Below are 23,781 nucleotides of genomic sequence, written 5' to 3' on the forward strand. Positions count from 1 at the left end.
TAATACATATTGAGCAGTATTATATAACAGCATTGAACTGGATGCTATGAATTTATACTGACCATATAATGCAGCTCAATCTCTATTATAATGGCAGTGTAGCTGGAGCCAGAGAAGGAAGACAGCAGGGAAAGTAGCAGGGGAATTCCATTCCAAAGATCTGAGTCTTAACTTAGATTAGGGCTAACGTCACATCCAGGCTGCGGATAACAAAACACAGACCACGGATACTGAGTTCCAAAAAAGGGATACCAGCATATTGGTGGACCGCCTGTGCACGTGGCAAGACAAATAAGCTAACCCAATGTTCGCCAATCAGGAAATCTCACCAAGTTGAAGAAGAAACCACCAAGGTAATTTTATTTCGATCCAGCTGGAAAGGATGACAGCTTGCGGTAAGCTGTTAAAGGAAGCTGAGATACCATACATAGCAAAAACAAGCATTTTTATACAGTCAAATCTTTTGTATTTCCCGCTTACGCCCTAGCTGGAGTCAGCTTCGCTGTGATTGACAGAGTCATGCTGATGTCACGTCCAGCTGGGGAGGATTCCCTTGAAGATGTGGGACTGTGGGACCCGTCCACCAATCAGAGACCTTCCCCGCTTATGAAGCAGATTTCTCCTCTCCAATGGCTGACGGGCCAGATTTCCAAGGAGACAAAGGAATACTGATTTCTGAATGGATTGCCGTTGTCCCAGCCTAGGGACAGCCTAGGGAGGGGGCTTCAACCTGGTGAGGTTGTTTTTCTGTCCTGCCCTATCTGGTTTATATTATACTCTCTGGGCACGGACCCTTTAACCATGGTCCTATTTGAAATCACTACATTACTGGAGAGATACAGAGAGGCGGGTTCTCAAACCAGAGATTATCAGGACACTACACCAGAAGCATCGTTGGAGCAGAGGTTGGTGGGCTTGAAACAGAAGTGAAACACCAGGTGCAACCTTCCATGTTCACAGGGAGGTATAATCTACAATCTGAAGATGATACAGAGTTGGGATGAGACTCCTTTGGAGTTCATTGAGGAGAGCCAACAATACTTCAACTCCAAATGCTGGAAGATGGGAGCGTAGCAAGAGAAAGTGTCTGGAAATGTCATCCATGGCAGAAATTAGAATTGATGTAATCATCTAAACTAGTACTAAATATCTTGTTGCTGTGGAGCCCCCTCCTGACCAAGTTCAACAACAACATGGACACTCAACATTTCTAGCTCTGCGACATGGGACCAAGATCTGAAATTTAAATGATTCCAGCTGGCTTCTTTACGTACATACTGTTGAGCAATGAGTGATTAAGCATACTGAAAATATAGAAGAATTTTCTTGGAAATACAGATCCAATGTTTCTCTTCTAATTAATCTTAGTGTTTCCTGAATAAAGATGTATAAAGCTTGAGACCAATCTAACCTGTACTCCCCATACTTTGAGTCTTCACCCAGGCCTGAAGGATTTGCCTGACTCCTGTCCCTCTTATTTATTCATGAACTTCTGGGATTATCCAGTTTAACAAATGGGACTGAACCATTACCAAATTTCCTTATACTCTCAGAACCTCGACCATCAGGGACTTGAACTCTCATGGCTGCTACTGATCCTGAGAAAGGCTAAGATTCTCACTCAGGGGCATAAAACCATGATTTGGACTTCACATGACTCACAGACTCAAACAATGGATTCAAGTTATATGAAAAGGAAGTCGGACTGAATATTACAAAAAATTGCCTAACTGTAAGAGATGTGAAGGAGCTCCCAATGGCACAGTGAGTTAAAATACTGAGCTGCTAAACTTGTTGACCGAAAGGTCACAGGCTTGAATCCGGGGAGCAGCGTGAGCTTCTGCTGTCAGCCCCAGTTTCTGTCAACCTAGCAGTTCGAAAACATGCAAATGTGAGTAGACTAATAGATACCGCTCCAGTGGGAAGGTAACATTGCTCCAGGCAGTCATGTTGGCCACATGACCTTGGAGGTGTCTACAGACAACGCTGGCTCTTCGGCTTAGAAATGGAGATGAGCACCAACCCCCAGAGCTGGGCACGACTGGACTTAATGTCAGGGGGAAACCTTTACCTACCTTTACCTAGGAGATGTGAAAGACCTTGAAGTGCTTCTTGCAGTTGAAAGTTGGGGAATATGTGGTCAACCAAATCCCAGGCCGCAACTCCCACCATCCATTACCAATGGCTTTGTTGATAAGGGAGTTATAGTCCAGCAAGATCCTTTGGGGTGGCTATCATGTCAAAAAAATGTGCTTGTGACACAGCCCACAGCTATCATGGGAATCAAACAGAATATCCTAATTACTTATGGTTTCTGGATCCACCTTACAGTGAGGAGCAATGAAAATAGGAAGTTAGCAAGAATGATAAACAAAGACATCCAATTTGAATTATATGGTTTTTCATTCCATGCCAGAAGTTTAACAGATGAGAAGAAAGTGAAGCTAATCATTCAGATGTTCTACAATTTACTCATAACACATCAATGCAGGTTTGAGTATATGCTATTGTCTTCCACCTTCGGCTTCTCAATATCACACAATAACTGTTCAGATATTTTCACATTAAAAAAATAGAACTCTCCATTCTGCTTCTTAATAGTTACTCCATTTATTTTTATTTATTTATTTATTTATTTCTTGCATTTATTGACCGCCCCTCTCAGCCCGAGGGCGACTCGGGGCGGTGAACAGCAACAAAGAAAGACAGTGTACAGTGAAACACGACAAAACAGACCAGACAAATACAACATAACATATACTTATACTAAAAATCCGCTTCGTCAAGTCCTGGGGTCATAGCCGAATTTCGTAATCCTAGTTCATTCCAGTGTCATTCCAAGATACACTCAGTTGAAGGCCTGTTCGAAGAGCCATGTTTTCAGGCCCCTACGAAAGGCCATCAAGGAGGGCGCCTGTCTAACTTCAGCAGGGAGGGTGTTCCACAGCCGGGGGGCCACCACCGAGAAGGCCCGCTCCCTCGTCCCCGCCAGGCGTGCCTGTGAGGCAGGCGGGACCGAGAGAAGGGCCTCCCCGGATGATCTCAAGACCCTCGTGGGCTCGTAGGCCGAGATGCGGTCTGCAAGGTATTTTGGGCCGGAACCGTTTAGGGCTTTGTAGGATAACACCAGCACCTTAAATTGGGCCCGGTAGCAAATCGGCAGCCAGTGGAGCTGGGACAGCAGGGGCGTTGTGTGCTCTCTGCGTCCTGCTCCCGTTAACAACATGGCTGCCGCGCGCTGGACTAGTTGAAGCTTCCGGGCCGTCTTCAAGGGCAGCCCCACGTAGAGAGCGTTGCAGTAGTCGAGGCGGGATGTGACCAAAGCGTGTACCACCGTGGCCAAGTCAGACTTCCCAAGATACGGGCGCAGCTGGCGCACGAGCCTAAGCTGTGCAAATGCTCCCCTGGTCACCGCTGAAACCTGGGGCTCCAGGCTCAGCGATGAGTCCAGGGTCACACCCAAGCTGCGAACCTGTGCCTTCAAGGGGAGTGCGACCCCGTCCAGCACAGGCTGTAACCCTATACCCTGTTCGGCCTTGCGACTGACCAGGAGTACCTCTGTCTTGTCTGGATTTAGTTTCAGTTTGTTCGCCCTCATCCAGACCATTACAGCGGCCAGGCACCGGTTCAGGACTTCGACGGCCTCCTTAGTAGCAGGTGGAAAGGAGTGACAGAGTTGGACGTCATCTGCGTACAGGTGACACCGCACCCCGAAACTCCGGATGATCTCACCCAGCGGCTTCATGTAGATGTTAAACAGCAAGGGGGACAAGATGGAACCCTGAGGAACGCCACAGGTCAACGGCTGTGGCGTTGAACAGGAGTCCCCCAGTAACACCTTCTGAGTACGACCCTCCAGAAATGACCGGAGCCACTGCAGAGCAGTGCCCCCAAGACCCATCCCTGCAAGGCGCCCCAGAAGAATACCGTGGTCGACGGTATCGAAGGCCGCTGAGAGGTCCAGGAGCACCAACAGGGACACACTCCCCCTGTCTAGCTCCCGGCGCAGATCATCCACTAAGGCGACCAAGACCGTCTCGGTACCATGTCCCGGTCTGAAACCAGACTGTGCCGGATCCAGATAATCCGTGTCTCTCAAGAATACCTGGAGTTGTGAGGCCACCACGCTTTCCATGACTTTGCCCAAGAAGGGAAGATTGGAAACAGGCCGAAAGTTGTCCAATTTTGTGGGGTCAAGTGATGGTTTCTTCAACAGCGGCTTTATAACAGCCTGTTTTAGGCTCGCTGGAATCTTGCCTTCCCGAAGGGAGGCATTAACCACCACCGTTACCCACTCGGCCAATCCCCCTCTGGCCTCCTTCAGAAGCCAGGATGGGCAGGGGTCTAGGATGGACGTAGTGGGTCTCATTCCTCCAAGTATCTTGTCCACATCCTCGGGTTTCACAAACTGAAAAGAATCCAACAAAATCGGACAAGCAGGTGCTTGTGTCACATCCACGGAGACTGCATCTAATGTGGCGTCCAGCCCAGAACGGATCAAAGCGACTTTGTCTGCAAAGAACCGAGCAAATGCTTCACAGCGCGCTGCCGAGTTGTCAGGGCTCCCACCTGAGGTAGGGGGAGTTAAAAGACCTCTGACAACCCGGAACAACTCCGCCGGACGGTTTTTTGCAGACGCAATAGTGGCCGCAAAGAAAGTTTTCTTTGCGGCTTTTATTGCCGCGGCATATGCCCTTAGAAAGGACACAAACCGTGTTCGGTTTGACTCGTTTGGGTCCGATCGCCACACGCTCTCTAGAACCCTCTTCCTTTGCTTCATCGCTGCCAGCTCCTCAGTAAACCAAGGGGCTAGTTTAGCTCGGTTACTTGAGAGGGGACGTTCCGGAGCGATCTTGTCAACAGCCCTGGTCATCTCCCCATTCCAGAGAGCGACCAAGGCCTCGACATGATCACCTACCGCGGTGGCGGGAAACTCCCCAAGAGCCGTCAGGAATCCATTCGGATCCATTAGCCTCCTGGGGCGGACCATCTTAATGGGTCCTCCACCCTTGCGGAGGTTAGGGGGCGCAGTGAGCCTAAATCTAATCAGGAAGTGGTCGGTCCACGGCAACGGAGAGATGGACAGCTCCTCCACACCGCCACCCTGCTCCCATCCCTGGCAGAAAACCAAGTCCAATGTGTGTCCAGCACAGTGGGTGGGGCTAGTTATTTGTTGGGACAGCCCCATGGTTGCCACGGCGGACATGAAGTCCTGAGCCGCACCTGTGAGGGTTGCCTCGGCGTGGATGTTGAAGTCCCCCAGCACAAGAAGCCGTTGGGACTCCACCGCCAGGCTCGAGACCACCCCCGCTAGCTCAGGTAGGGAGACTGTAGTGCAGCGAGGTGGACGGTACACTAACAGAATCCCTATTCTGTCCCGGTCACCCACCCTCAGGTGGACGCATTCAAAATTTGTGGTCTGCGGGATGGGGCTCCTGGTTAGATGGATGGTATCTCTATAGACCACTGCGACCCCGCCTCCCCGTCCTCCGGCTCTTGGTTGGTGTTGCACGGAGAAACCTGGAGGACAAAGCTGGGAGAGATTTACGCCCCCTGCTTCATCCAACCAGGTCTCCGTGATGCACGCCAGATCTGCCCGCTCCTCCAGGATTAAGTCCTGAATCCAAGTTGTTTTTCCATTGACAGACCTGGCGTTCAACAACACCACCTTCAAGCCAGAGGGCCCGCTCACCTGGTTACACCAAATTACCTTAGGAGACCTATTGGGAATGGTTAATTTGGAAAAGCGGTCCGAATTAGGCCGAATTCGAGGTCTCCTTCTCCCGCATCTCCTCCTTCCCACCACGACCTCTATGGGGGCCCCTCGGCTAATGGAACACCTCCCCCCCTCCATGCCGCAATTCTGAGCCTCTGTTGGAAACCATCTTACAGTGACATATGCAAATATAACTCAACCTTGCACCTGTGTAAATCTTTTTTTAATTGATGTAAAAGTTGGTATTCCTTTTCACACTCTTGCAGTAACCAAAGTCACTCCCATATGGATTTGCCAAAGTGCTGCTGGAGGTCCCAACTCAAGACAGTCTGTGGCAACTGGAAGGGGGTTCAGAGAAGCATCTCACAATCTCACTGTAGCCTGAAGCAAAATGTACACATAATCCACTTAGACCTCTAGATCAGTGTTTCTCAACCTTCCTAATGCCACGACCTCTTAGTAAGGTTCCTCATGTTGTGGTGACCCCCAACCATAAAATTACTTTCATTGCTACTTCATAACTGTAATTTTCTACTGTTATGAATCGTAATGCAATTATCTGATATGCAGCATGTATTTTCATTTACTGGACCAAATGTGGTACAAATACCCAATCATCCCAACTTTGAATACTGGTGGGGTGGGGGGAGGGGATTGATTTTGTCATTTGGGAGTTGTAGTTGCTGAGATTTATAGTTATTTGTTGTAACATGCACAGATATCTATAACAACAATTACAAAAACTGTAGATTGCCAGTCACAATTTCTATATTCTAAGAATTTCTACATTGAATGTAACACGAGAACATTCACACGATTAATTAAAGACTGTTTACAGGAATTGAATCCAAAAACTATAAATGCTGATAGGAAATCAAAACAGAACTGATAGCCACCTATAAGAATTGAATTACAACATCATAACACTTGATGAAGACATTGCGAAACAAGGGAAACAACCCGGGAGACCTTGTTGTGTGTCACTGTCATTGATGTTGTTTATGGAAGAAGATCTTTCGACAACATAGAAAGTGTTATTTTGTGCCACTGCGCCGGATATTGTTTAACTGTTGTTTTGGAAGCTCTAAGCTCATTGTGTTGACGAAATATTGATAAACCATGTGTCATTGTTTTTGATGTTGTTTATGAAAGAAGATCTTTCAATAATATAGGAAGTGTTATTTTGTGTCACTGTGCCTGACATTATGTAATTGTGATTTTGGAAGCGCTAGTTTTACTATGTTAACAAAGTATTGAAAAATTATCTTCCAATTATAAACAGTCTTTAATTAATCGTGTGAATGTTCTCATGTTACATTCAATGTAGAAATTCTTAGAATATAGAAATTGTGACTGGCAATCTACAGTTTTTGTAATTGAGATTTATAGTTAACCTACAATCAAAGAGCATTCGAACTCCACCAACGATGGAATTGAACTAAATTTGGTACACAGAACTCCCATGATCATCAGAAAATACTGGAAGGGTTTGGTGGGCATTGGCCTTGAGTTTTGGAGTTGTAGTTCACCTACATCCAGAAAACACTGTGGACTCAAACAACAATAGATATGGACCAAACTTGGCACAAATACTCAATATGCCCAAATGTGAACACTGGTGGAGTTTGGGGAAATAAACCTTGACATTTGGAAGTTGTAGTTGCTGGGATTTATAGTTCACCTACAATCAAAGTGCATTCTAGATCCCACCAACAATAGAATTGGGCCAAACTTCTCACACAAAATCCCCATGACCAACAGAAAATGCTTTGTTTTCTGGTGTTCTTTGGTGACCCCTCTGACACCCCCTGACCCGACCCCTAGGTTGAGAAACGCTGCTATTGCCTGAAGCAAAATATTCACATCATCCACTTAGACCTCTAGATGACCCCCAAAGACCTAGTTGATGTCTGCAAATATCATCATTTCACATCTGACTACAGGAACACAAACAGATTTTTCAGTATCTCAATGACACTCAAGACCTCCAACACCCATTGAATTGCCACAGAGAAGCTTCAGTGGCTCTAGAGCAGAATTTCTCAAACTGTGCTCCTCCTAGTGTTTTGGACTTCAGCTTCCACAATTCCTAACAGCTGATAGCCTGGCAGGGATTTCTGGAAGCTGAAGTCCAAAACACTTGGAGGAACATAGTTTGAGAAACACTACTTTAGAGTAATTCTGGAAATCAGCAATACACAGCTGACAACTACTTCAGCATGCAAAACTATGACACTAGACTGAGATACATAGGGTTATGGTCCTATAGTATTAGGAAACAGAGCAGCAGATGGAGCATTCAGGGATTCTTCAATCCCACTGGAAGGTCACATTTACATGCTGCATTTTCTCCTGATATACTCGGTCAAAGTATTCACTTTGTGCCACTGTCAGGTGATTCTTCCAGTCCCCGGAGACTCCTGGAACAACAAAAAGAGAAACAGTAAATGCACAGAAGGGCAACCACCACATTAAAATGAATTGCCTTAAAATGGCCATCCTTACCATTGTGCAAAGTAAGATGGCAGGTACTGAAGGACACTTGAGACATTGTACGTATCCAAGTCCTATCTATTCATTTACAGCAACTCATCACATTACCAGCAAATGGCCATCAAGCAAGTCCGAAAACAGTACCATGTGTATCACATGACATTCTCTACAGCAGGGATTCTCAAACTTATTCAGCCAGGAAGCCCTTTTTGAAGCAAAAGTTTCTCACGGAGCCCCAAGAAATGTTTATATATTATAGTATATATTATATGTATTGTGAATATGTCAAGACTCATTGCATGTTAAAATTTGAGAGACAGGCCTGGCCAGTGGCAGATGGGTGGAGAGTGTTTGTGTGAACTAATTGAAACACACATGAACAAATTCCTATTGACATTACACATATCTCATTTGTACTGCAAAAAAAAAAGTGTGTGTCGGGGGTGGGGGGGGGGGCAAGAGAAGAATACAATATTTAAAATAGGGACAATTTTAACCAACATTAACTTAACAGTATTTGACTGGAAGACCCCAGGGGCCATCCAGTCCCAGTCTCTTTTGCCATGGAGGAAAAGCACAATAAAAGCACCCCCAACGGATGACCAACCAGCCTCTGGCATAATAGTAATAGTAATAATAATAATAATAATAATAATAATAGGAGTAGCCCTAGGTGCCACCCAGGCAACCCCTTTATGCTATATAGCAGTGGTTTTCAACCAGTGGGCCACGAGAATGAAAATCCAGTCTGTGAACATCCGTCCTTTTTATTTTATTTTATTTCCGTTCCTTTCCACAGAGCTGACCGGCCCTGCCCTGTTTGGTACTAATGTTGGAGAGTGGGCCCTGGCCAAAATAAGGTGGGGAACCACTGCAATACAGAAAAAGCACAAAGCACCCCGGCAGATGGCAATCCAGCCTCTGTAGTAGTAATAGTAGTAGTAGTAGTAGTAGTAGTAACAGGAACCACCCCAAGGATCACCCAGTACAACCGCCTTCTTCCTGCAGGAAAAGTATAATCAAAGCACCCCTAAGAGATGGCCACCTAGCCTTTGTAATAATAATAATAATAATAATAATAATAATAATAATAATAATAAGTTATTTATTTTGTATCAAAAGCATTGCATAAATTTGTATAAAACTGATAAAAATAGAAGGAGCACAAGTAGCTAAATATCTTTTGACCAAAAACAGGCAACAGCGACCACATTGACTGTAGCCTCAAACAATTCTTCCTCTGTACATGAGGCAGGACATTGCAGACAAGCATACAGATGTTGTCTGTTCTGCTCCACAGTCACACAAAGTGGAGGCTTCTTTTAGGTAGTGCTATTTTGCCAGGTTGCCTTTTGATTTGCCCACTCCACGTCTGAATCTGTTCAGGGACTTCCAAGTTGCCCATTCTTGGCTTGCCCCTGGAAGCAGACCCAAAAGCATTGCTTTTAAACACAACAACAACAACAACAACAACCACAACAACAACAGAAACCCAGGGGGCATCCATTTCAACTCTCTTCTGCCATGCAGGAAAAGCACAATCAAAACACTCTCTGAGGTGGAGGGAGTGATATAGGGTATTGGAAGCAAAGAAGGTGAGGAGAGGGAAGGGTTTGTGCATCAAGGAAAAGAATGTGAGCAGCAAGGGAGCCAGGGGAGAAAGGATCTGTTTTCCCGAAAGACACTGCTGCTGTTGTTTTGGCAGCTCCGGACTTTAATTTCCTTTCATTTCTCAGGAGGAGAAGGAAACAGGAGGAGGCAGGAAGCAACATGGCACTAAGGAGCCTCTGACTATCTTTTGTGGGGCCCCAAGAGCTTCACGGAGCACAATTTGAGAACCTCTGCTCTACACCCATAAGATCAAAGTGCAGTCTTTAGGCTCAATGGAAGACCCTGCCCAGTTGCCAATGTCCATGTAAGATTCAATTGCTGGTCTAGTCATCTTATTTATATGGAAAGAAGGGGATGCCATCTGCTTCTGTAAGTTAGGAAGTAAAATATCAATGGCCACTCTCCAAGTTGAAGCAAATACCCATAAGCTCCCCATTTCACTTAAGCTTTTACCTTTTCTCATGAAGTTTCCTGTGTTGTGATCAAAATATTTATCTGGCACCTGAGAGAAGTTGGACATTTTGTTATCCTTCATCTTATGAAAAGATGCATTTTCCACCACAGAGTCTATCTGCTGGCTGTTCAGGGTTTTTCCAAAGATCTGACCAAGCTTTTTCACACTATCTCGGGGATTCTGGGGAAGACAAGAGTAAGTAAGAAAGACTGGGAATCTTCAGCCTCACACCAGATTCCAACTCAAATATTTGCCCCTTGTTCCATTTTTGCAGGGTGGGTGGTTGACTGAGCATGCTACCTGAATGTTTCTTGCCTTGCCTGCTATTGTTGGACAAACAAGTCAGTTGAACAGGAGAAGAATCCTGGCCTCAAACATTCAATCTGCCATCTTGTCCTAAGCTGTGTCTAGGAAGGACAGTTCCAAGGGATCGCCTAACAGCATAGACATGAGACTGGACATGGAATTTCAGTTTGTAGGACAAGACCTTTTCATCTGTTCAAGAGAGGTACTAACTGCAGGAATATTTAGTATGTATTCATTTATAATTCATGTTACGGTTTGACAATGCATGCAGACCATCTAAAAGATTGGCCCTTTGTATATTCAAAAATGAGCAGTCCAGTCCAGCGGAGTTGATGGTGTAGGGGCATCACTTCATTGCTGGCATCCAGACAATGTGGCCAGTCCAGCAGAGTTGATGATGGAGGACCATTGCTTCAATGCTGGTGGTCTTTGCTTCTTCCAGCATACTGAGATTTGTCCGCTTGTCTTCCCAAGAGATTTGTAGGATTTTTCAGAGGCAACACTGATGGAATTGTTCCAGAAGTTGCATGTGCCATCTGTAGACAGTCCATGTTTCACAGGCATATAACAGGGTTAGGAGGACAATAGCTTTATAAACAAGCACCTTGGTATCCCTACGGATATCCCGATCTTCACTCTCTGCTTCATTTGGAAAAATGCTGCACTTGCAGAGCTCAGATGGTGTTGTATTTCAGTGTCAATGTTGACTTTTGTGGAGAGGTGGCTGCCAATGTAGCGGAAGTGGTCAACATTTTCTAATATTACACCATTAAGCTGTATTTCTGGCATTGCAGAGGGATTGGCTGGTGACTACTGGAAGAGCATTTTGGTTTTCTTGATGTCCAATGAGAGACCAAGCTTCTCGTATGCTTCTACAAAGGTGTAAAAGTAGTTTGTAGGTCTTCTGAATACACACAGACTACATTATCATCGGCATATTGGAGTTCTATAACAGACATTGTTGTGACCTTGTGACCAAAATCATTCCCCAGCTATATCCCTTCAGGAATGGCCCAAACTTGTTGACCTTAATTACTCCAATTACTCAGCCTGTGGATTGCAATTCACCATGATGAGTCTTTTTCTCTTAACACATACACAATACATGGTAGGGATCCCACAAGAAATTCTCCATGCACCTTAATAATTCGGTGGTCAAATGAGATTAATGTTTATTTTAGAAACAAGAGTGATTGCCTTCACTCCGTTAATAGTGTAGCCATCCAAGAAATCCATCTAAAAATATTAGCGAATATATATATCTGTAGTTGAACCTTGTGTACAAGCTAGCAAGCCTTACTGGGAATGGAACACTTCCTATTTCCTACCCGAGAGACATAGAACAGTTTCTCAGACAAAGGAAACAAAAAGATTGGTCATCTTTCTCAAAGAAAGAAGAAGTGACCTCAATACATAGAAGCAAATAAAAAGGCATTCATATACCAATCTAAGACAGGAGAGGATACTGTTTTGCCTCTCACCTGCTCCCATGATCACTTAATAATATTTGCAGTTACAACATTTTGCATGTGCTAAAACTTTAAATTTAACTTTTCTTTAATAATTAAGAAGAGAAAAGGGGAGGTTGTTTATGGACAGAAATTTTTGTGATAGGGAACTAGGATTTTTTCACCAAAATGAATATTGGCAGTACAGTAGATATATGAGCATAGCCAGAATTCCAACCATACATGCAGCAGCTCTTCATAAGTGAAGAAGAAGAAGTTGGGTCTGTCCTTCAACTCCATCCAGCCTCTCACATGGTCAAACCAAGAGCCAAATGGCACTAGAAGAGGAAAGCAGAAACAACGATTGAATGCAAATGCATGAGAGAGTATTGTGGTGTTGGAATGGAACAGGTACAACAATGATGCATCTAGAGCAAACTTGTCCAACAAACTTCAACCTCTGATGGAGTTTCAGGGGGTTAACCTGACATCATGTGAGTTGTAGTTGACCCACAACCTTATGCATGTTGTACAATTAAAAAAATGACTTTTTCAAATAACCCGGGCAACGCTGGGTATCCAAGCTAGTCTATATAAATAAAAATGTAATGTTCGTTTGTGGGATTAACGTAACTCAAAAACCACTACACGAATTGCCACCAAATTTGGACAAAATACACCTACTAGTCCAAGAAGTGACCATCACTAAAAAAAATGGATTTTGTCATTTGGGAGTTGTAGTTGCTGGGATTTATAGTTCACCTACAATCAAATAGCATTCTGAACCCCATCAACAATGAACTTGAACCAAACTTGGTGCATAGGACTCCTACAACCAACAGAAAATTCTGGAAGGGTTTGGTGGGCATTGACCTTGAGTTTTGGAGTTGTAGTTCAACTACATCCAGAGAGCACTGTGGACTCAAACAATGATGGATCTGGACCAAACGTGGCACAAATACTGAATATGTCCAAATGTGAACACTGGTGGAGGTTGGGGAAAATAGACCTTGACATCTGGGAGTTGTAGTTACTAAGATTTATAGTCCACTTACAATCAAAGAGCCTTCTGAACCCAACCAACAATAGAATTGGGCCAAACCTCCCACACAGAACACCCACAACCAACAGAAAATACTGTGTTTTCTGGTGGTCTTTGGCGACCCTTCTGACAACCCCTCATGACCCCCTCCCCAGGGGTCCTGATCCCCAGGTTGAGAAATGCTTCCTCAAAGCCATCCAGTCCAACTCCCTTCACCAGGGCAAGAAAACATAATCAAAGCCCTCCTGAAAAAGAGCCACCCAGCCATAGATATAGATAGATAGATATGATTCAGACACACACATGTATATGACAAATATAATATCATAGATTTGAAAGGGACCCCTAAAGAAGAACAATTATATGTTGCATGTTCCAGAGTAGGCAAACCAGATAATCTCTACATCAACACTGAAAAAGAAACAGCAAGAAATACTGTTTACCCACGACATTACATATATTAGAAACCAACACTTTCTCGTTACTTTATTTTCCAGATCACCAGACTGGGCCACAGCAACGTGTGGCAGGGGACAGCTAGTATTAATAAAATACCCAGAGGCCAACTATTGCAACATAACATGGAGCTGCCATAGGTATTAGGATTCTCCTGACCTGGTATTTCTATCACTAAATTCCATTTCATTTCTGCCCTAGTCAATGCATTAGCAATTTGTCCCACAAATCAACAGATTCTTGCATTCCATCCATTAAGATATAACAATAACACAAGAGTCACGACTGTGTTCTCAAGGTCTCAAGACCTTATTTCTGATTCTGGCTAAAAGAAAGTAAGTACAATAGTCATTAATTGCCGGTCTGCTGCCGTCTATGCTGAAAATGTCAGTTGATGGGTTCTTTCCATACCATCTCCTTTCAGAAATGTCTCCAAGAACTCTTCTATTGTCCCAGGATCCTGGAATCCTTTAAAAGATTTGGAAAAGTGGTAATGTGAGACCAGAACATCTTTGGGGTTGCGCATGACATAGATAATCTGTAAGAAACAAAAGGATTGCTTTCAAGAGGGGGACATAGCCAGCATCCAACATCTTTATTTTCATATTATTATTTCATATTCTCCTAGAATCACATCAAGGAGCCTCCCACATGCTTTTCTACATGATGTATCATGGTGCTGCAGAGTCAGCCCATATCTCTGCTGTACTCCATGGGTGCTTCGACCCTATTGAATTGACACTACTTGAACTGCCATGGCTCAATGCTACAAAATCCTGGGAGGTCTCATTCACCAGAATTCTTTAAGAGAGAAGGTGAAATACCTTGTAAAAATACACCCCATGACAACATATAAAAGTTTACATTATGACTTCTCCTACCTTGGCCTTGGAATTGAGAAAGGACTTGGGGAAAATCTGGAATTGTAGGTGAGAAGACAGACGTCTGGGCGGAGAATCTGCCAAAGCTTTTTTCAGGCCATCTTCAGTCTCAATCCATGGTGACCGATCCCACACCGGTAAACTGCGTACCCATGATGGGTCCCCATCATGTTGGATCAACCCCAAGATCTCCAACATCCAGTTGGTACCTAGGCAGGAGTCCATTGATTATGAAGCGGCCTCTTTTTCCCCAGGACTCTTCATTTCTGCAATACACCCACCCATCAATTTTCCTATTTCCCTTCCCTACCACTGTCCAATGGTAATTTTCGCCATTTTCAAATCTGGAGACAAATCAGAAGAACCAGAATTGGTCTTTGTAAGGAGCTGGTAATTAGATCTGTGAGTTCCTATGAGATCAGGATGGCACTTGTTCAAGTTGATACCCAAATATGAATATTCCTTTGGGTTGGGGTCAAGTGAAGATCTTCAAAAGGATTTTACTTTTCTTTTTAAAATTCAAGGAGCTTTAATAAAAAACATGACTGCAAGTTTTGCTTGAATAAAATTAGGTGTAGAAAGATATAGTGACGTGTAGAGGATAAATTGTTTTCAAAAGTTGTTGTTGAACATGTTCCTGCTCTCCTTCAACCAACAGACCAAGAACTTCCTATTTAAACAGATGGATTGTTTTTAATCTGGTTGGGGCAGTGCAATAAGGAGATTTATACATGCTTTTCATTGTTTTAAATTAATGTTTTGTTTACAAGGATTTCATTTAATGTTGTTTATAGAGATTGAATATCCCTTATCCAAAATGCTTGGGGTCAAAAGTCTCTTAGATTTTTGATTTCTTTCAGATTTTGAAATGTGCTTACACACAGTGTGAGTTATCATGGAGATGGAACCCAAGTCCAAATACAAAATACATACTTTTATACTTTACACCAGGGGTCCTCAAACCTTTTAAACAGAGGGCCGGGTAACAATCCCTGAAACTGTTGGAGGGCTGGATTATAATTTGAAGGGAAAAAAACCTGAATGAATTCCTATGCACACTGCACATATCTTATTTGTAGTGCAAAAAAAAACACTTAAAAACAATAATTAAAATGAAGGACAATTTAAACAAATATAAACTTATTAGTATTTCAGTGGGAAGTATGGGCCTGCTTTTGGCTGATGAGACAGGATTGTTGTTGTTGTGTGCTTTCAAGTTGTTTCAGACTTATGTTAATGAGGGCCGGGTAAATTACCTTGGAGGGCCGTATCCGGCCCCGGGTCTTAGTTTGGGGACCCCTGCTTTACACTTTTACCCTGAAGCAGGCCCGTAGCCAGGATTTACACGGTAGTACACGCTCTGGTCACATCCCGCCTTGACTACTGCAACGCTCTCTACGTGGGGCTGCCCTTGAAGACGGCCCGGAAGCTCCAGCTAGTCCAGCGCGTGGCAGCCATGTTACTAACAGGAGCAGGACGCAGGGAGCACACAATGCCCTTGTTGTCCCAGCTCCACTGGCTGCCGATCTGCTACCGGGCCCAATTCAAGGTGCTGGTGTTGGCCTACAAAGCCCTAAACGGTTCCGGCCCAAAATACCTATCTGACCGCATCTCGACCTATGAGCCCACGAGGACCTTGAGATCGTCTGGGGAGGCCCTTCTCTCGATCCCGCCTGCCTCACAGGCACGCCTGGCGGGGACGAGGGATAGGGCCTTCTCGGTGGTGGCCCCCCGGCTGTGGAACACCCTCCCTGTAGACATCAGACAGGCGCCCTCCCTTATGACATTCCGCAAGAGCCTAAAGACGTGGTTGTTTGAGAAGGCGTTTGACTAAGTGCTATAACAAATTGGCAATGATGAGTGGAACGGAATATGGATAACATGATTGGATTGTGATTCTATGATGAGACGTCGCGAATGATTTAGTGTAATGGTATTATTAATAGTGATGTTGTTATTGTTGTTTATGATATTGCTTTCATTGTAAATTGTCTTTTTATATGTTGTACACCGCCGTGAGTCGTCCTAGGGCTGAGAATGGCGGTCAACAAATGCAGTAAATAAATAAATAAAATAAATAAATTTTGATTCGGAGGGGGGGGGGCTGAGTTTGATTCGGGGGGGGGGGTGCTGAGTCTGAGAGAAAGAGGGTCTACCCTAGCAAACCTTTTTTATCGTTACCCCAATACCCTCATGCATATGGAATATATTGAGCATGGTGATCAAATCATGATATGAATAAACATAACAGTTGAAATAATGTACCAGTAAGGCATTCTCGTGCACCACCATGAGAATTGGGGGGGGGGGGGGGCTGAAGCCCCTGAAGGTAATTTTATACATGTCTGCCCTGAAGGTAATTTTATACAAAATATTTAAACTCTGTACATGAATTCTGTGTACATTGAATCATCAGAAAGCTAAGGTGTCATTCTCTTAACCACCAATATGGATGATTTTGGAGTATTTTGAATTGTGGAGTTCCGGGTAAGTGATGCTCAATCTGTACTTTTGTATTCCTGACTCTTTTAGCTATGTTGTTTTAACTTTTGTTGTGAACTACTTTGGGTCCCATGATGGAGAAAAAGGAGGATCTAAATTAAAGAAAGAAAGAAATTATTAAACAAAATTATAACGTATTAAACATGCACTTTCCTTCTGGTGCATCTGGAATGTAGCAGCTGTAAAATGAGAGTTTTCAAGTGCCCAGTTTAAAGGACTGACTTAATTTAGGAAGCCAGTGTTTGGATGCTCAAAAGGCCAGATTAAATTGTTAAGTCAAACAAGGTGTCAGAGTGTGGACACCTTTGATAGTCTAGGACAGTGGTTCTCAACCTGGGGTCCCCAGATGTTTTTGGCCAACAACTCCCAGAAATCCCAGCCAGTTTGCCAGCTATTAGGATTTCTGGGAGTTGAAGGCCAAAAACATCTGGGGACCCCAGGTTGAGAACCACTGGTCTAGGACTTTGAGAGCAGTGTGGTACAATGCTGTGTTTTTTGAGTGGCCTTATAGCTAACGCTCTGATAGCTGAGATCCTCTAACTTTATCCTAAAGAGATCCAAAACAATCCCTGTTTCTCCTTCACATTTAAATTAAGTTAAAATTGCCATCCTGCCCTTAAACCTGTCATCGGTGATGGACTGGATGAGAGCTAATAAGTTGAAGGTAAATCCAGAAAAAAACCCAGTTACTCCTGGTCAGTCAGAAGGTGGATAAGGGTGTGGGATTACAGCCTGTGCTGAATGGGGCCACACTCTCCCTGAAGACACAGGTTCGCAGTCTGGAGATGCTCCTGGACTCATTGCTGACCCTGGAACCCCAAACCTTGAGATGCCAGGTCTGGCCATGGTAGTCCATGCCTTGGTTACTTCCCATTTGGACTACTGCAACACTCTCTAGGTGGGGCTACCTTTTAAGATAGTTCAGAAACTGCAACTAGTTTAGAGATCGTGGGTCAGGTTACTAACTCGAGTACCATATCGTTAGAGGACGATTCCCATGCTGTGGCAGCTCCACTGGCTGCCAATTTGCTTCCAGGCTAAATACAAAATGCTGGTCATTGCTTATAAAGCCCTAAATAGTTCAGGGCCTGACTATTTGAAAAACCACATCTCCATATCCAAACTGGCTCAAGCACTGCAATCTGCGGAGGAGGCCCTTCTCTCGATCCCATTCGCATCTCAAGCATGGCTGGTGGGAATGAGAGAAGAGACCTTCTCCATGATCACTCCCCACTTCTGGAACTCCCTCCCAAAAGAATTAAAAACTGCCCTCTCCTCACCTTTAAAAAGTTGCTAAAAACACACCTATGCACTCTGGTATATGGAGAGGAGGAAGACTAATATGTCTCTATATTTATTACTGTCTAGATATGCTAAATCCTATCTAGATACTGGAACTGAGCTCAGTCTGTTGGCTGTTGGAACATTCCTACTATTTAATGAAGTCATTGTTGTTTAAAATGTTTCATCCTGTTAAATTTATACTATATGATTATGTCAGTTTGGGTTATTTAAATCTGATTTTTTTTGGTTAATTCTAATTCCATTTGGTATTAAGTTTTATATTGCTCGATGCATTGTGTTTTGCTGTAATTTGTTTATATGTTCTTTATAGGCATTGAATGTTTTCCATATGTGTTGGAAACTACCCTGAGCCTCCTCAGAGAGATAGGGAGGTCTACAAATAAAGTGTTATTATTTATTTATTATTATTAAGCTACACACATTATCATGTAAAGAAGCCCCGATAAGAATGTTAGTTCCAGAGTCCGCAATTACATAACTACACCACTGACCTGACTTTGGATAGGTGACAGTCACGATATCATCATCCAATATCTGGAATTCATTTTCCAAATAATTCAGTATTTTCACAGAAGATGATATGGTGGGGAACAAGATCCCCTTATAGTTAAAATATAACATATCTGATGTGGAAAAGCTGTATACACAGGAGAGAGAAAGAGAAGGTTTGTCATGCAGCAGCCTTAAGCCAGTTTCAGATAGGTTCCCTTCCTCATCACTTGCAATAGGTTAGAAATAGAAACTAGAAAGTTATTTACAGAAGGAATTAATTATAGAATATTTTTGACAAGTTTTTAAGAAATGCTTTCCATAATGTAGTAGCATTTTTGCTTCTTACTTTTGCACTGCTTTTTAGTAACCAAGCAAATATCTTAAACATGACGGGGTAAAGTTGTATTCAAAATTCCTCTTCAAATGTCTAAAAATGCCATTTTGGAGCTCTGAAAAGATCTTAATATGCAAAGTTCTAAATACATAGAACAGTTATAATATCAGATATCAAACTAAAAGTTGATAAACAGTTTCCTTCCCATCATTAAAATGATAAACCTGTGGTCAATGCAGGATCTCTCTAAATTAAAGGAAAACATTATATAAGGATAGAAGGAATTAGACAGCAGTCCTGGTGGAAACTTCCACTTACACACACCACACACATTGCTTGGGAACAGCTCTGATACTATGAGTTTGGGACTGACGTTCATGGAGCTATTTCACAAAACCGAAAATATAGCAAAGACATTCCTTAACCTACTATCATAGTATGTCCCAATACTTTGGGACCCCAAAGGATTCCCGACTCACCTCAAAACTCAGTGTGTCGTCCCACGCTTTGCTATCAACTGCTTATGATCTTTGCTCTCTCTCTTGCTTTGCTGTGTTGCAGGAGCATGCCAGCTGCCCTTTAACATGAATTAAAGCAAGGCATCACATGCCCATAAATGTACAACTCAAACAATAGTGTGTGTGTGAGGGGGGGGGGGGGCAATTCAGACAGAAAGTGACAGAGGGTCAAAGTTGCCTAAATAAAATGGAAAACGTTCAGGAAGAAGAGGAAGCAATTAACATATTCATGAAGATTACATGAATAAAAAGATAAAAATTCTGCTTGTACAGCTGTGTGAAGCTGTTCCATGCAGAATGCAGTTTCTCAGTATGGATGGTGCCTTTAAAGCAGTAATTCTCAGTCTTTTTTTGACCAGGAATCACTTTGACCATAGACCAAAAGGGTTACGATTCGGGTTTTGGTGAACTTTAGATTTGGTTTGGTTATTTGGGGTGTTGATTCAGAAAACTGCATTGGAGAGACCACATCAGGTCTAGTTTCTGATACAGAACATATGCCCTCCAGTAGTCACCATCTGCTCGCCCACAGAAAACCATAATTAATAAGCCTTGGCACTATAAGAGGGTTTCGTGAGACCAGTCGCTCTCGTTGCAATGTTGTAGTAACGGGTGAGGCAGCAGACCATATTTTAGTTCTTGCAGACCACTGGTGAAGCAGTTTGTTTCATCATCATCTATATTCTGCCATTTCTCCAAAATGATACTTAAAGTGGCTTACAAATAAAAAAAACCAGATACACTATAGTTAAAACACACAAAGGTCAACATAAAAATGGAATTATACTTTAAAAAATGATTTTATTAATTTACAAACTAAATAGAAGATAGAAAATGTTACAGTTAAAAATTTTAAGTTAAAAGGTTGAATTAGATGGGGAAAAGTATGGAAAGTCTATTGGGGTATCTAAAAATACTTACCTAAAACTATGTAGGGTCGATTTGGGATATGAAGAAAAGTAGAAAGAGAAAAAAATGACTTTGAATCTTATCATCTGTAGCATAAATTATCCAAACATAATTCCTTATGATTCTGCTGTCCCCTCTTCATTTCTTCTGATCAGAGAACGGTTATTCTTTTTGTCTTCACTTTAGTTCTATTATCAATCCTATTTTCTTGTGTCATATGTTATTTCACTGGTGTCCAGTTGTTGTTGTTGTTGTTTATTCATTCAGTAGCATCCGACTCTTCGTAACTTCATGGACCAGCCCACGCCAGAGCTCCCTGTAGGCCGTGGCCACCCCCATAACCTTCAAGGTCAATCCAGTAACTTCAAGGATACCATCCATCCATCTTGCCCTTGGTCTGCCCCTCTTCCTTTTCCCTTCCATTTTCCCTCCCATCGTTTTGTCCAAGCTTTCCTGTCTCCTCATTATGTGGCCAAAGGCCTTCATCTTTGCCTCTAATATACTTCCCTCCAATGAGCAGTCGGGCATTATTTCCTGGAGAGTGGACTGGCTGGATCTTCTTGGGGTCCAAGGCACTCTCAGAATTTTGCTCTACACCACAGTTCAAAAGCATTTATCTTCCTTGGCTCAGCCTTCCTTATGGTCCAACTCTCACATCCATAGGTTACTATGGGGAATACCATTGCTTTGACTATGTGGATCTTCATTGCCAGTGTGATGTCTCTACACTTCAATATTTTATCGAGATTGGTCATTGCTCTCCTCCCAAGAAGTAAACATCTTCTATTTCCTGGCTGCAGTTTACGTCTGTAGTAATCTTTGCACCTAGAAATACAAAGCCTGTCACTTCCTCCACGTTTTCTCCCTCTATTTGCCAGGTATCAATGGGTCTGGTTGCCATAATCTTTAAAGCACTCCATCAGTGCTCAGCTCCTGGACAAGAGACTGAGTCAAGCTGTTTCGCAGTCTTTCACACAGGATGAGGAGTATTTTATTACTATTTATAGGACAGCAATTATTTCCAAAATTTGCTTCTGTGTCAGTTAGCATATTATTGCTTTTGGTTTTTTAAATGTTTTTATTGTAAACACAGGGAGAATAATATCAAAATCAGTCACCATCTCAAAATACATACAGACTGTTGTAACATTGCTGATTCCACATTTATCTCCCACCTGTGTCTTTCAATATTTCTCCCCTCCTTCCTCCTCTCCCCCACTCTCCAGGAACAGTACTTTCCTTCATTCAAATATTATTTTAATTGATCAATCATGTTGAGAATATGGTTCAATTCTGTATATTTTCCTTTTCCTTTGACTTTATCTTCCCCATTTCAGATTCCAGTTCTTCTTGATTCGACCAGATGTGTATTTAGTTCTCCTTTCAAGGATGTAGTCCTGGAACATGAAGTCTGCTAGATATTTTTAAAAAATTAACTTTCAATTTTCTATGCCTTTCCAACCCAAGGCCACAGTTGCTTGGGTGGCGGCTGTCATGTATTATATAATTTCCACCCTATTAATTCTTCCATTGCTTTCTTTACCTTGTTATAAAAAAATTGTACTTTGTCACATTCCCACCACATATGCATATAGGTGCCAATTTCACCACATCTGTGCCAATACAACTTTGTGGTTGATTTAGTTATATGAGCTAGTTTAATTGGGGTTCTATACCATTTAGTCAGTATTTTCCTTTGTGTTTCTCTAGTCATTATGTACTTGATTTTTTGGGAGAGAATGTGTGACCCAACCAAGGTTTTCCTGGTAGAGGTGGGATTCAAGTCCTAACCTCATGTACTCCATTTCTATAAACTGGCATGTACAGGTATGGAAATCGCTGGCTGTTTTTTGTGTGTGTGTGTCAGGAGCGACTTGAGAAACTGCAAGTCGCTTCTGGTGTGAGAGAATTGGCTGTCTGCAAGGACGTTGCCCAGGGGACGCCCGGATGATTTGATGTTTTACCATCCTTGTGGGAGGCTTCTCTCGTGTCCCCGCATGAGGAGCTGAAGTTGATAGAGGGAGCTCATCCGCCTCTCCCCAGATTCGAACCTGCAACCTGTCGGTCTTCAGTCCTGCCAGCACAGGGGTTTAACCCACTGCGCCACCGGGGACTCCTGTCTGTGATCCTATAGATCCTATATGATGTCTACAAAGCATAAAACTTTGCAAGTGTACTTTGGGGACTTCTTATCTGTCCCTTTCCCACCTCCCACAAAAGACAGCTTCTTAGTTCTTGCATGCACTCCTTTAAGAGGCCAGGGAAGAGTAGGATGCACCCAAATAGCACCCAAAGGCACATCTAAAGCTATGAGAAAGCACCAGCCACCACACCTACCAACTCTGGAGATGTATGAGGTCAACAGCTGCTTTGCCTTCCAGCTGCAGAACTGCAGGCAGACACTGCCCGGACGAACTCTCCATTCTCTTCCTCTAGCTACTAAATAATACATGGAATACAAGCATACTCTGTATTGCATTGTACAATGAGATGTGAGATGTGTTCCAGGATTTGAGTGTAAAGTCTGTAGACAGTCTATGCTTGCAAAACGTGGACTGTCTACAGACATCACACTCAAATCTTGGAATGATTCAATCAGTGTTGCCTCCGAAAAATCCTGCGAATTTCTCAGGAAGACAGGCAGACAAATGTCCGCATGCTGGAAGAAGCAAAGACCACTAGCATTGAAACGATGCTCCTACACCATCAACTCCACTGGACTGGCCACATTGTCCAAATGCCCGATCGCCATCTCCCAAAATGGTTACTCTACTCCCAACTCAAGAACAGGAAACATAATGTTAGTGGACAGGAAAAGAGATTTAAAGATGGGCTTAAACCCAACCTTAAAAACTGTGGCATAGACACTGAGAACTGGGAAGCCCTGGTCCTTGAGCACTCTAACTGGAGGTCAGTTGTGATCAGCAGTGCTGCAGAATTTGAAGAGGCATGAATGGAGGGTGAAAGGGAAAATGTACCAAGAGAAAGACGCATCAAGCCAACCCTGACCGGACCGCCTTCCACTTGGAAACCAATGTCCTAACTGTGGGAGAACATGCGGATCAAGAATAGGGCTCTGCAGCCACCTATGGACCCACCACCAAGACACTACACTTGGAGAACCATCATCCTCGGGCTACAAGGGATCGCCTAAGTAAGTAAGCAAATAAGCATAAATACAATGAGATATTAAAAGACTCCATGTGAAAGTCAAAGCACGTACTGCTTATGTAACATTTGGTTATATTAGTCCATGTAAGTAACAGGATTCCAATTAATGTTCTTTTAGTAAGCTGACTTGTGCCAAGTTCATT

The 23,781-nt window shown here is 43.2% G+C and overlaps 1 protein-coding gene across 2 annotated transcripts; it reads right to left on the minus strand.

Moving 5' to 3' along the window:
• Window positions 1-7,129: 7,129 nt before the first annotated feature.
• LOC132780226 (sulfotransferase 2B1-like) lies at window positions 7,130-19,628 on the minus strand. Of its 2 annotated transcripts, XM_060783813.2 has the most exons (7): window positions 19,520-19,628; window positions 18,706-18,851; window positions 14,408-14,616; window positions 13,938-14,064; window positions 12,272-12,366; window positions 10,274-10,454; window positions 7,130-8,136 (listed from the first exon to the last, which is right to left on the minus strand). In XM_060783813.2, exons 2-7 carry the CDS (start codon window positions 18,833-18,835, stop codon window positions 8,027-8,029), a joined length of 852 nt encoding a protein of 283 aa, XP_060639796.2. In that variant the 5' UTR covers window positions 18,836-18,851; window positions 19,520-19,628; the 3' UTR covers window positions 7,130-8,026. The 2 variants fall into 2 exon arrangements, with proteins under 2 accessions (XP_060639796.2, XP_060639797.2); XM_060783814.2 differs by lacking the exon at window positions 18,706-18,851.
• Between the last annotated feature and the right edge of the window lie 4,153 nt (window positions 19,629-23,781).

Source organism: Anolis sagrei, chromosome X (genome assembly GCF_037176765.1).
Source record: "Anolis sagrei isolate rAnoSag1 chromosome X, rAnoSag1.mat, whole genome shotgun sequence".
NCBI lineage: Eukaryota > Metazoa > Chordata > Lepidosauria > Squamata > Dactyloidae > Anolis > Anolis sagrei.